Source organism: Hippoglossus hippoglossus, chromosome 6, assembly GCF_009819705.1.
Source record: "Hippoglossus hippoglossus isolate fHipHip1 chromosome 6, fHipHip1.pri, whole genome shotgun sequence".
In the NCBI taxonomy this organism is placed as follows: Eukaryota; Metazoa; Chordata; class Actinopteri; order Pleuronectiformes; family Pleuronectidae; genus Hippoglossus; species Hippoglossus hippoglossus.
This window is the reverse complement of record NC_047156.1, coordinates 7,285,368-7,298,630: the sequence shown is the minus strand read 5'-3', so window position 1 is coordinate 7,298,630 and position 13,263 is coordinate 7,285,368. Positions and strand designations below refer to the sequence as shown.

General features: G+C 41.3%; 2 protein-coding genes across 3 annotated transcripts; one reads left to right on the top strand and one right to left on the bottom strand.

The window, feature by feature from the left end:
* The first annotated feature begins 823 nt into the window (after positions 1-823).
* On the top strand, positions 824-3,165 carry tmem17 (transmembrane protein 17). The gene is made up of 5 exons (XM_034588879.1): positions 824-1,230; positions 1,385-1,488; positions 2,388-2,501; positions 2,586-2,729; positions 2,831-3,165. Exons 1-5 carry the CDS (start codon positions 1,116-1,118, stop codon positions 2,906-2,908), a joined length of 555 nt encoding a protein of 184 aa, XP_034444770.1. The 5' UTR covers positions 824-1,115; the 3' UTR covers positions 2,909-3,165.
* agbl2 (ATP/GTP binding protein-like 2) lies at positions 3,010-13,173 on the bottom strand. 2 transcript variants are annotated; one of them, XM_034588878.1, is made up of 24 exons: positions 13,050-13,173; positions 10,988-11,040; positions 10,725-10,842; positions 10,227-10,400; positions 9,926-10,033; positions 9,231-9,381; positions 8,871-9,126; positions 8,024-8,419; positions 7,725-7,867; positions 7,227-7,386; positions 6,845-6,971; positions 6,650-6,750; positions 6,369-6,481; positions 6,191-6,269; positions 5,971-6,102; positions 5,779-5,868; positions 5,591-5,683; positions 5,375-5,441; positions 4,947-5,096; positions 4,802-4,832; positions 4,488-4,708; positions 4,225-4,360; positions 3,550-3,750; positions 3,010-3,449 (listed from the first exon to the last, which is right to left on the bottom strand). In XM_034588878.1, exons 2-24 carry the CDS (start codon positions 11,021-11,023, stop codon positions 3,371-3,373), a joined length of 3,162 nt encoding a protein of 1,053 aa, XP_034444769.1. In that variant the 5' UTR covers positions 11,024-11,040; positions 13,050-13,173; the 3' UTR covers positions 3,010-3,370. The 2 variants fall into 2 exon arrangements, with proteins under 2 accessions (XP_034444769.1, XP_034444767.1); XM_034588876.1 differs by having other exon boundaries at positions 4,225-4,372; positions 10,988-11,037; positions 13,050-13,161.
* Positions 13,174-13,263: the final 90 nt, after the last annotated feature.

Below are 13,263 nucleotides of genomic sequence, written 5' to 3'. Positions count from 1 at the left end.
ATTACTAAATACTTTATTCAACAATAAAGAGCTTACAGACATATATCATTTGGGGGATCACAACAAGCAGTAATGACGTAAAGAAAATACAGGAGTACAGCTACATTATGAGAAAGTGTCTTGAAACATAATAAATAATAATAAATAACTTCAAAGAGGTAGGCAATGAATTACATTTATATAAAACCATTTTATCACACTAGTCACATGATTGTTTATAATCAAAATGATTCATAAAATCAATTCTAAAAGACTCAAAAGTTGGGAAATACTTTGAGGACTTGGCTTTGTGTGTGTGGAATATAATTAAAATCAAGAATTTAGTTATTTGATGAGTTTTCTAGTTTTTATTTGCATAACATATAAAAACGTCTATAGCTTCCAGTTAAGTTGAGTGGTTGGTTTGTGTGTCAAAATCATCTACGCTCTTCCATAAAACAGCTGGTTTATCGCTTCTTCTTCAAATTCAAAATTTTATCAATATAATTTAAAAATAACCCTTGACACTCATAACTTGTTTTTTTTAAATCGTTGAGAGGTAACACAGATATTTCAACTGTCTCTTGTTCATGGTGACTCCCACTGTCTATATGCCAAGTTTTAAGTGACTTTACTGTAGAATTTGTGGAAAAAAATGAAAGGCAAAGTTGGCTACCTTGATTGTGGCTCATAACTTGCTCATATTAAATATAATATAAATACATCTTAGAGAGGTGACCCATATATTTCCCCTCACTCTTGTCCATGGTGACTCCCACTGTCAGAACTTCAAGTTTCAGAAGATTTTGACTGTAGAATTTGTCAATCAAAGGCAACATCAAAGGCAAAGTTGGCTACTTTTTCAATGTGACACTCACAACTCACACACTAATATAATTATTAAAAAATCTTCTGGATATCTTATATAACATCAGTTTACACCTTTCCATGAAAGAAAACCGGATCAGGAAATACCACCTTAAAGACACAGTTCTCTCCATTCGCACCGTGAACAGCTGCAGTTGAATTCTACTTCCTGAACTGATGTCTTCGGTTGCCAAGGAGACGAGGACAGCGTTCGGACAGCGGAAGAGGTTTTCACTTCCTCCGCTGATGTTTGTGTTGCGCAGAGAACGATGGAGCTGCCGGAGACGATCCGCAGACATTTAGAGGATTTCTCCCGGAACGTTTTATTCGACCGGAGTCGAACGGAGACGCCCTCGAAGCGGAACGACGGGTTTTTGTTTCCCGGTGAGTCCCAACACGAAAACCCGCTGCTATTGCTAACATGCTAACGTGGCTAACTAGCGACAGGAGCACCCGTTCGTGTCAGGTGTGTTTTTTTACAGCCGCTGCCACTGAAGCTGATCTGTTCATTGATATATTTTTATTATTTCTCTTGCAGACAAGCGGGTTCTGTCCAGTCTCCAGCTCCAGATGTCTCTGTACTTTAACATGTGGTTCTTCCCCTGGTGGTGGATCAGTGAAATTGTGATGCTGCAACTCAAGGTGAGAAACAGGGAAAGTGATGTGAAAGAATGTGAATATTAAAAAAATCAATAATTACAACACTGCGATAGTATGAACATCAGGGTTCTGATCCTGTTTGTAAACAGGGAGTAAATACTGATGTGAAAATAAATCTAAGTCAGATCACTGAATTCAAAAGGAGGACAACAAAGAAGAGTTTGGGGAAAATGAAGTTAATAAAGTATTTTCCTGCATATTTGATACAACACTATACAAAAAATATGTGAAAAGCAAATGCAAAGTTGAAAAAGCACAATTTCTTAAGGAGTAAATATGCACTTTAATTCCATATTGACCAATTGTGTGTTTATCCTTTTTCTTTATATGGTTTTTCTTGTTTGTTTTTCTTTTTGTGTTTTGTTTTATGTATCATTTTGTTTATGACGTGCCTTTATTGTAATATATTTGAAGTTGAACAGTTAAACTTTGCTGTATGTCACCAGAAACGTAATTTAAATCCTTAGTATTCAAATCTAAATGGCTCAACCTGACCCCCTGATTGGCTGAATCAGGTAACTGGCGACTATCTGCAACAAACGTTTAATCGACGAGAGGCTGAGTAGCGGAGACTAACCTGCTCTGGTTAATAAATCACAAAAGGAAATCCAATGTGTGTAAAGTCCTAAAACTAGTCTGTAAAACTGGTGGCTCCCATTATCTAATAAATTTCATTTCACTCTTAACAGCAAAAAATAAGGCTTCCCCCATCACATCCTCTCCATTCATTCACAACTAAACAGTGAACAGGTGACAAACATTATGCTTCAGCCACTGACACCAACAATAACACAGACGACACCTGACTCCTACTACACGGGGGTTCATTTTTACTACTCACTTAATTAAAACTGCACTGCTGTGGTTGTCCTCCCTTCCAGTATCCTGCCTTGCCAGACTACTACAAGTTCATCCTCGTGACCGTTCTCATCCTGATGACTCTGATCGAGGCCATTAGACTTTATCTGGGTTATGTCGGGAACCTGCAAGAAAAGGTAGTGCATCAAGCAAACATAAAGAAATTCTGCAGTTGACGTATACAAGGAGTGTAACTGATGTCATGCTTGTGTTTGCGGAAGGTCCCAGAGTTGGCTGGATTTTGGCTGCTGAGCCTCCTGCTGCAGTCTCCTCTCATCCTGTTTCAGCTCTTTAACGAAGCCATTCTCATACAGCCCCTGGAGAGAGGAGTTCACATAGTTCTTGCTATATTTGTACTCTCACAGGTATGATTACATTTCCCCCAAAAAGTGCCAATTTTACTTTTTAAGCAATGTATATACAGGCTGTTATTTAATCTTCATTTGTTTCTTCCTGAATGATCCAGGCCCTCTCTGGTTTTGTGGCGCTGCGGGACATGGTTAAACACACAGAAAGCCAATTTCACCTCCGACAGTTTGACTGATTTCTGAAGCTCCGATGTCTCCGCCACATCTGGACACACCTGGACATGACATCGACTTTGATACTCAAGGTCTAACAAAAATGATGCGTCACTTTTTTTTAAATGACATTTTACATAGGACACTTGCTGAGCACAGCTGTTTGCTGAAGAGAAAGACTTTTGTACCATATTTATTTTTATATTGAACTCACATTATATTTCATTGGATTGTGATGTTGTTATTTTTTGTAGGGTTGCAATAAATAAAATCCATATAACATGTCGCCTGTACATCATTTATTAGCAATGCAGGTATAGTTAAATATCAAACAAAGATTGACGTTGGATAGTAACTGTTACTTGGGGGTGTCACTTCTCTCCTATCCAAATGTGATTAGTTTGAGTTGAGGGGACAGAATGTTGTTCTCACAATGTTGAAGAAAGTGAAAAAAAACAATCCTGGAACAGCTCCCTGATCTGGACCTAAATGTAATGAGTTCTTCCCTGAATTAGACACCCTTCCACAGTTTTTTGTGGAAATTGCTGTCGTTTTGGCGTAATCCTATAAATAAAAACAAACAAACGAATGCAGATTAAAACAACATCTTTTGTGAAGTTAATAAAATCTGTAGTTCTCAGATTTTTAGAATCGAGTATCCTACAGTGGTGTGGACTGTGATGGTTTTCTGATGGCGACCATCTCCGCTTGTGGAGCCGTGCTTTTTCTTCCAGTGATGCCCTGAGCCTGAAGCCGACTGAGTGTGTCCCTCTGCGGATGTTTCACCTTCATAAAGTCTGGAGGCTTTGACACAGGGCGAGAAACATCCAACTGCCTTTTGGTCTCCTGAGCATCTTTACACAGTCTGAGGAAATTGAAAAAAAGGGATAGGAATGTTTGTCAATGTTTGTCTTATTGTCACTGCACAAATATTGTCTGGTTATCAATTTTTATTCGTATAGCCCATTTTCACTAATTACAATTTGCCTCATTGGGCTGAACAATATGTTAAAGGTGCCACATCCTCTGACTTTAACTACTCACTTAGAGAGTTTAATTTAACATTTAACATTTAACAGGGAAAGAACAGAAACCTCAGAGAAAGTCCCTAGTGAGGGAAAGTCACTCCCTCTCCCAGGAAGGACAGAATTGAAATAGATTTAACAAATTAACTATTTATAACATTCCTGAGAAAAGAGAGAAAAGACAGTGTCTAACATCATCTAACATGTAAGTCACAAACTTTAAAATGAAAGGTTTAACCTAAATATTTTAGAGACAAGAAAAGATGGCAGAAGAAGGGAAGAGGGAGTACTCGAGAGGATCAAAACTAATTTACCTTTTCCCACTCAGGTTTGTGGCTCTCAACCCAGATAAAGTGCTGCGTGGTTCAGTTTCTCTCAGCGGGCCGTCAGACCTCATATCTCTCTGCTTCTGCTCCTCAAGTGGTTTACATCCCCACAGAGACAACCCCACTGAATGAATGACAGGTAGAGAAGAGGTCAGAGGGAAGTTTGTGATACATTTATGTAACGGTATCCTCACAAACAAAAATCTGTATAAACTGTATCAGTGTAATATCTGTTCATATCAAAGGACAACCTTCTGTGGGGTCATCTTCCTGTTCCCCGTTCTGCCGTTTGATGGTCGTTGCATCTGTGTGAGAGGGGAAGGCGTCCTCCAGCACAGAGTAACTTGCTGAAACACGCAAAGAACCTCTGGCTCCGAAAATAAACCGTCTGTTGTCACTGGTGAAACTTGACAGCAGGCGCTTTGTTTGAATCATATCTGGAACCATATTGACACACGTTGATGAGGGAGACCTGCAACAGACGTAACACTTGTTGAATCTGATCACTACTCAGCAAGGAGTTATCGCTTGTCTGCCTGATAAGATTCTACACATTGAGGTTTACCTGTGTGCTATTTTTATGGGAGGCAGCAGCCCTGAAAAGTGGAGATAGGTTTTAATCAAGGAGATTTCAAATCGGAAGCAGACGTGTATCAACTGATGAAGAAACTTAGTCTTCATCTGGAGCTGAGGTGCACGTGTAGACAAACCTCCGTAGAGTTTGTAGGACACAGGGGATTGTCCAGGGTAGTGATGCTGTCGCCGGTGGGGATGCAGGAGTTTAGCTGCAGGTATGAGAGCACTGAGGTGCAGCAGCTGAGAGGAACATCGCCACTGTCCTGTATCCAACCCCAGGTCACCTGGGAAAACAAAACTAACTACATGTGCTGCACAATACCATTTCAAAGGATGCAATGATATCTTGCAAAATAACCATGAAATCTTATTTTAATCCAGCAGAATATCTTAGTTTAATCCCTGCTCTTTTTATAACGTTTTCAGTGCAGGGCTGACGTTTCTGTGGACAGGACTAAAACTACATTGAAACGCCGATGTAAATCCGCTGGCTGACAGTGTATTGATCAATAGATCCAGGAGAATCTTTTAGAGAGGCTGAACATCTAAAAATAAAAGCTACCTGTGTGAGGTGATGCCTTTGCCCTCTGAGGTGAGTGTGCAGCCCTCGTGTTTTCCAGACCATCGTCCTGAAGCACAGAAAAGACCCACAAATAAGAGTCAAAACTACAGTGAGTTCAGTTTCCTAAAGTTTCACCTTGTATCAATTAAAACATTTGTTAAATTGTGTATGTTCACGGCTGATCGATAATGTGACAATGATCAGGGTCATATTAACCTTGACAGGTTCGCAGCCCTGCCACAGAGTCACCTGACTGACATCTCCAGTGTTGGGTGGAGGCATCACTGCTTTTTTCATCACACTGTTGACCTTCACAAAGAAAGAGATATAAACAGAAACCTCTCAGGAAATCTCACTTCATTGTTGCTCTGTCTCATAAACCATCCACTGTCTGTGCTTCATACCAGCCATTTAGTCCGGTGTCGCCCGACAGGCCTCTCTGTGACGCTCTCTTTAACTGTGGTCTCATGAGGCAGACAGGACTCCTGCAAAGTCTGTTCACCAATCAATAAATACGAATACGTTAATCAGACGGGGTGATTTCATGAATGGACCTTTTAGTCTCTTACAGTACTCTTGATGCTGCTTTGCAGGACCTGTGGCTGTGTATCGTTCTTCGCTCCCTCCGGCCTTTGCTTGTTCCTCTCTTTACGACTCTTTAAACGTTTCTTCTTCTTCTTCTTCTTCACAGGATTTTGCTTTGGAAGAGTGCAACAGTTTGTGGGAAACTGAGGAAGCACAAGGATCCAGATGTAATAGGAACTTTAGAAAAAAGGCACAAGTGTGTAAACACAGATTTCTGTGACGTCTTTATACCTCTAGATGGACAGTTTCAGGCTGGTTCAGTAAATGAGCCGGGAGTCCATCTGAATCTGAACTGTTTGATCCACTGGTGCTGTGAAAGGAAACAGAAAATATTCACATCCACGCTGAACGAGGACACATTTTACACATATCCCACATCACCCAGGTATAATATAAATTATTATATCACCTGGTTTCTAGGTCAGACTCAGAGATGTTACAATCAGGGCCTAAATCTTTGCCCAGCCTCTCTCCGGCCTCCTTTCTCAACAATGTCGCCAGCTCCGTCAGACAGTAAGTTGTCTGAAATAATAAATGTGAAATATAAAAACCAGTTGCACACACAAAATGTTCAATTTAAATACTAAAGTCACAAAATCCAAGCTTTAAAAATCGGGATCCAGGTATATTTCCATGCTTCAACAATGGAAAGAGTCTACATTTCTTCATATAAAAATAAAAGACTCTCACCTTCGTTGGATCGGGGTCACAGAAGTCCAGCAGGGTGTCACAAAAATTATAGCCCATTGACTTTAGGTCTCGAGTCGTAAAATGTGTCCCCCCCCTGTCACCTAACAATCAAACAGACGACAGCTGCTCATACATCAGGCGTACCAGCTTACATCACTGAACATTAACGCTCACATTCAGGAAACCTGAGCTCACCCAGAGTGGAGCCTCCGAACGTGGCCTCCATCGTGTAGCTGTTTCTGATGCCAAGTCTCCACATGGCGATTCGTCCTGTTCCCTCTTTGCTCTTCTGCACCTTGAATTTACAGCTCTTGAAGGAGAACTGAGAGGAAGCCAGTGTAGTTTAGAGCTTGTAGCTGAATGCTGACAATACACAAATGAATACCAAAGAAAAGACACTGCCTCTGAAACATAAACCGTAGAGTGTAAGAGTGGTGATGGGTTGTAACTGTTTAGAAAAAGCATTATGTCCTGATGACGAGGACTTTGTACGATAAATAAAATGGGACCATAACTCCAAAAAAGTATTTGTTTGATTCACAGTTTAAATATATTAAAGGCTTTTAAGTGACTCTACCTTGTTATTGGCGTTCTTGCTCATCATTAGGGGAAAAACTCTTTCGTGAAGCTTCGGAGAACCTTCACCTCGGTTGTTGCAGCCGTACATGAAGACATTATTTTTGCGGTTGTGGCCATGAAAGTCACAGTAAAGAGCGACATCTGTCTCTGCCATTAACCTGGAGAAGATACAGCACAACAAGGAGCAGAATGAAGGATTTTGTGCAGAGTAGATTGAGGTTTGTTTATGAGCTCACCAAATTGACAGAATGTAGGAGGGTAATACAGAGCAGGCAAATAAAGTATGTTCCATGTTTGTGAAGCTCCTGCAAACTCTGGAAAAAATGTTGCACAGTCTGCATTTATTGTAAGAAGACGTGCAGCGAGGGTTAACTTTATATCATGTTGGTTAAGTTTGGTCTTTTTCTCTCATAGTTTCATTGCATATGAGCCTAAAATGCAAGTTATTTGATATGAATATTGTCATTTCATATTGTTATTGTCGTCGTGTCTTTACCTCTCCACCATGTTGCGGATGTGCCACACACAGGGAAAAGAGTCCCTGAGCAGTGTCTTGTAGTTTCTGTTGAGGTCCCTGCCGGCCAGAGAGCAGCGGTAATTCCCCACCACCACACCATCAGGGTTCAGCATCGGCACCACCTGCAGCACATCATGCAAAACTGTGTGTGATAGCATTGCAACACAGATGACGTTCTATCTCTAAATTGCTCTTCAGACATAAAAAATTGATAATGTATTGGAGAAATAATTGTGAAAATCATTCAGATGTGACACAACAAGTTTGACGTCCCTCACCTTAAAAACAAAAGTGTCCCTGAGCAGCTGAGCGTCCGACGAGTCCCCGAGCAGAAAGTCCAGCAACCCCTCCATCATCCAGGAGCTGTTGGTTTCCCCTGGGTGCACTCGGGCCGTCACCACCACAGCCTTCTTGGTCCTGCCCTTCACATTTCCATCCCCCTGGGATGTTATGTTCATCACGTACACGGCGTTCCCAGCGAGGCTGTGGCACAGCACCCGCAATTTACAGTATGACGCCACTGCTGGGTTGGAGGACACCCGCTGAAGGTAGCGCTGCAGGTGTGAGTAGGTGTAGGGGTAGCAGTGGGCCAGGTAGCAGGTGTCTGAGTCATGAGGGAACCGGAGAGTCCAGGTAAGTGAGTACAGGGCGATGGTGTCGTTTTCATTTGAATCCTACAGAGAGACACAGACACTGGTTTTCAAGAGAGTTGCTGCTTCTATGACTGTAAATTCTATTTCATAAAGTCATCCTGTTGTGGTGTGCTTCTGTAATTCTGGCAACACGACAGACGACAGAGGTTTGTGCACGTTTTAATCAACTTACAACTCAGACTCAGATTTACTGACAGCCTTTTACCAAGGTTCAGTTTGTGGAGCTCAAGTACAAACATCAACTTGCACTTTTAACTTATGAACGCAAGTTTATGCAAAATGTGATGACAAGTGGCTCCCAGAGAAATATGAGCTTTTCACAAACACATCAGTCTCTGCACTAGTTTACTGAAAGCTTGTAGTCGACTACAGAGCATAAATAAAAAGTAGAGAAATGTGAATGGTCGCTGCTGCTGCTCCTAAATCAGAGTGTACTGACTAAAGACAGTCCGGAGTCAGACGGTTCACTGACCTGACTGCAGTTGCGATAGTATCTGATGTTGGAGCCGGTGCGTTGCCATCCAACACCTTCCTCCTTGGCCGCCCTCTCAGAGTAGAAGAGGGGTCTCAAACCCACAGAGTACAGGCAGCTCCTTTTCATCAGGTTGATTATAGTGAAGCGGTAGGTGACTCCAGCCTCCATGTTCCTGACCCTGAAGTAGAACCACTGCGTGTGCTTCTTCGTGTACGTGTCTGTGCACAGGGTGAGCTCATACTCGTAGTCCCCCCTGGAAACAGAGGGAGAGTCACTTAACTTAAAGGTGATGGGAAAAATTACAATGCCCGAGATGCAGTAACAACTGATCAGTGGATTCTTCCTGTAGGGACTCACACTTGCACAGCTTTCTGGAGGTTCCCACTCTCAAAGCGTGACTCAAACTCCAGGGTGAAGTCTGCCTGATCGATGTCACAGGAGGTGGCGCCCTTGATGGGCCCCCTGCTCCCTCCCACACGAGAGCAGGTGAAAAAGGGACGTTTAGTGGCTTAAAGGAGGGAGAAGGAAAAAGTCTGTATTGTAAGGACGGTTTCTTGGAGCAGTTTTAAAATATTGATGATGCATATTCATCAAAAAGCAGGACTTACAGAACATGTGAGGGTGGTGACATTAATATGAAATCTCATAAATCTCTCTAACTCACTCAGATGTGAATTCACTTTTTAAAATCTTCTTATATCAATATCTTCATGACATGTATTTAGTCTGTTGAATATAATGTTTATATTTCTTTTACATTTTCTTGTATTTATATTACATGTTTACATATTTATTATTACTAATCAATATTTCACGTGCCTGGATGGTGTCAGAGTAAACAGGTTGGACCACACTGCCCTGGTTTCAGGTTCCAGTACATTTTAGAATTGATTTCTTTTAATTGCTTACAAGGCACTTGATGGTCTCACTCCTCAGTTTATCATGGATCCTATATCCCAATACAACCCTGCTCAAACCTTAAGTTATGGTTGTTTTCTTTGTGCATTAATAGATACATTTATGGAGTAAGATGCCCTTTTGTTAAATGTTACCTTGGTCAACGCAGTACACCACTTTCCCTCTCTCTTCTCCAACAGGCATCGGTGTCCTCTCATGTCCTGTGGGCTGATAAAAAGTCTCCGGCTCTGGCGGATCCCACTCTGCAAAATACACTCTCACTGTATCATTACACGTTAACATCCATTATTTTTTTGTACAACAAAAGAATCGATATTTTCAGAGAAAAGCGTCACCTCACAAATTGAACTCATTACCTTTGCTTGGGCCGATAAACACCGTTGATTAACATTCATACCTGGTGATTTTAAAGGTTTAAATAATATCCAAACTTACCTATGTGATGGATAATGTCGCTGATGACCTCACACTCTATGGGCCACCGGGGGCGGGAGATTGATGGAAAGCTCACCAGGTCCTGCGGTGCCCTTAGACTCAGAACTGGTCTGCCACCATTGAAATCTATTTCCAGCTGCCTCGTCCGCAGAGTCTTTTTTAGGTTTGTGGACACTGGGTGAGAACATGAGCCACACATTCACTACTTGTTCTTTCAAGCTCTTTTTCTAGCAATCTGGATAAATGCATTTTTCATCGGGTCTGCCTCACCAACTAATAGAGTATATGCTGCACCCGATTGCTCTAATTGTTTCATTCACAAAAGAGCTCTTGTTTAATAAATAATGATGTGGAATTAAGGACGAGATCTCCTCTCCAACACAGGAACTCATTATCATGGCTAAACACAGTTGATACGTAAACATTGTTACGCTCCCATTTTAGAAACAGTGAGATATGCATATGTTAGTAAATGCCGCCTGAGTGAAAACATCTTACACTGCCTCATCTCTGCCAACTCCCCCTCATCCTCCTCGGTGCTGGAGTTGTTGGTGTCCGACTTGTCCAACTGGAAGGTGTTCCACCAGTTCCTGATGGCAGAGACGGCCATGGTGGCCTGATTGGAAAAAATATAGTTCATCAGTGTTGTATTAAATACAACAAGTTGTAATGGCTTGATCCCTGTTAACAAAGAGAGCCTGAAATATTGTTTTGAGTGACAGAGGAACAACAACAAAAAAACAAGTTAGGTTTAAACTCACAAGTGAGATGTTAAGGGAGGAGTCTCTCTCAGGCATCTTCAGCTGTATTTCTGCTAAAAGGGAAATGCCAAAGAATTTTATTTGCCATTTCGTATAGTGTTATTGCAGGAGAGTATAAGAAACCGTAAAAACTAATAATGTAGTCTAAATATATATATTTTGTATATTAAGAAAAAAATTGAACTTTTTAAGAATATATCAAGCTGTAGTGGCTATTTGTCCAAAAGATGTCTCTGTCAAAATAAAAGCCACCAAGGCACCAGTCTAGTTGGGTTGTACTTGGCTTGATCTCGAGCATGAGACATTGGAGACACTATCCCCAGGTCCAGCTTCCACTGAGTCTGTCAAACTTAGGACATCAACATGTTCAGGACTCTTAATATTAGGTTGTCACAGTACAGTGTTATTTAGGTGTGAAACCACTGCTTCTTGTTTTTCAACTTCATCCTTGGGTGTGGGTAAGTTTAGGATAAGATTCACTCTCATTTCTTGCTTCCTCATAGCACTTGATGAAATTGGACAATTCACACTGTACGTCAGTAATGATTTCCTTGGAGTCCATAAGCTCGTGAAGCCTTTTCAGATGTTTGCTTGCTTGCGTTTTGATTTTCTTGCAGCTTTAGCAGTTTTCAGCAGCAACTCAGTGCAAACCCGACAAACCGGGCCGACACAATCAACACAATCAACGCCACAAAGCTCAGCAAATGAAACAGTTGACCGTCAACTCCAATCGTTGTGTCGTTTCCCCAAACACAGCTTTACAGTCACTGTGTCTATTACACGTACCATGTCTCAGCGCCCTCCGCTTGGTGCGGCGCGCTCCTGCTCTGGCTTGGCTGTCCTGCTCCAGTGTTTGTCGTGTCGGTGACACATTGGCTTTTATAACGTAGATATGAAGAATGCACATCCACATGAAATCCACAGAATCCAACAAATGTTCCCTTTTCCAGTTTTCTTGTTCCAAAGTTCTTTGTTCAAAGGGTGTTTTTTTTTACTTTAATGTTCCAAAGGAAGTTTCTTTAACTTTTATGTTTCAAAGGAATTTTGTATGTACTTTATGTACTTTATGTGGCTATTTGTCCAAAAGATGTTTGTCAAAATAAACTTGACATTAAAAAGCCACTGAGGCCCCAGTCTAGTTGGGTTGTACTCAGGCAATTGAAGAAGTCCAGTGTCCACGCTGACTTCATGGTTGGGTAGATTGATTTTCCCGTTCAAAAACAAAGATATTCATGCAATTCTCCTCGTGCTCTAGTAAATAAACATTTCCCTTCGTGGTGCTTCTCCTTATTAACACCCCTGCTTCCTTCACTGTGAATCCTACCTGGCCTGGTGCTTAGGGCCCCCTGGTGTCTAAAAATATAAATGCAAAAATAGCAAATAATAATCACAACATATCAAACTAATAGAACAGCTCCTACACAAGCTACTAACATTAGCACACACGACTGCCTTTACAAAAAACGTCTTGTGCGGATAAGTTGGTGCGATCAGATCTGTTTGAGCTACAAGGGAATTATTTCTTTTGGTGCATGAACAGTTTTATTAGGAGATTGTGCTGAACACTGAAGACGGAGAAATCAAAGCAACACATTCTGCAAACTGAAGTAACAGGCAAAATTACAATTGTTTACACTTTTTATTTAATTATATTTAAAGTTTTTTTTTTAATAACAATTAATAACATACAAAATAAAACACTTTAAATGTGAGGATGTAAATATATCCTCTGGTTTGAACTTTAGTGTAAACATCTTAATTTATTTCTCTTGGCACTAATGGTGTCCCATATACTCCTGTACTTAAGCTAGCTGAACAGTTCCCACATCAACACAACGTTCAACCTTCAGCACGAACTTCCTGCTGTTTTTCTTCCGTTAGTTTAAGCTGACACAGTCTGTTTAAATAACCGTTTTGAGAGAAGTCGGTCACCAACATACTGACAACTGGTGTAAGAAGCCTTTTCCCGCTGCTAACGTCATTAGCTTCATTATCATCTACCAACGCAATGTCCGCGACTCCTACAACGACGAGTCATAAGTAATGTCTGAGAGCCACTTACCTCCATCACGTTTTAATTTCACCGCTTTACATGACAAAAACACTAATCACGATTAAAAACAACTTCCACCGCAAGAGCAACAATCTCTGTCGAAGTGCACGAGGTCACCAAGCAACAGGCGGCGACGCCAACACCGCGGTTGCCATGGTGATGCCGTCCTATTGACGTGGCCCCCCCAAACCAGGAAGTGCTTAATAAAATCATGAGGAGCACG

Excerpts from the sequence above, each read along its gene's own strand:
- agbl2 (XM_034588876.1), bottom strand. The coding sequence starts at position 11,023 with ATGCCTGAGAGAGACTCCTCCCTTAACATCTCACTT. Across the intron at positions 9,127-9,230 it reads CTCCAGAAAGCTGTGCAAGT|GGGGGACTACGAGTATGAGC; the intron begins GTGAGTCCCTAC and ends CTCTGTTTCCAG. Across the intron at positions 7,387-7,724 it reads ATCCGCAACATGGTGGAGAG|GTTAATGGCAGAGACAGATG; the intron begins GTAAAGACACGA and ends TATCTTCTCCAG.
- tmem17 (XM_034588879.1), top strand. The coding sequence starts at position 1,116 with ATGGAGCTGCCGGAGACGATCCGCAGACATTTAGAGGATTTCTCCCGG. Across the intron at positions 2,502-2,585 it reads TCGGGAACCTGCAAGAAAAG|GTCCCAGAGTTGGCTGGATT; the intron begins GTAGTGCATCAA and ends TGTTTGCGGAAG. Across the intron at positions 2,730-2,830 it reads CTATATTTGTACTCTCACAG|GCCCTCTCTGGTTTTGTGGC; the intron begins GTATGATTACAT and ends TGAATGATCCAG.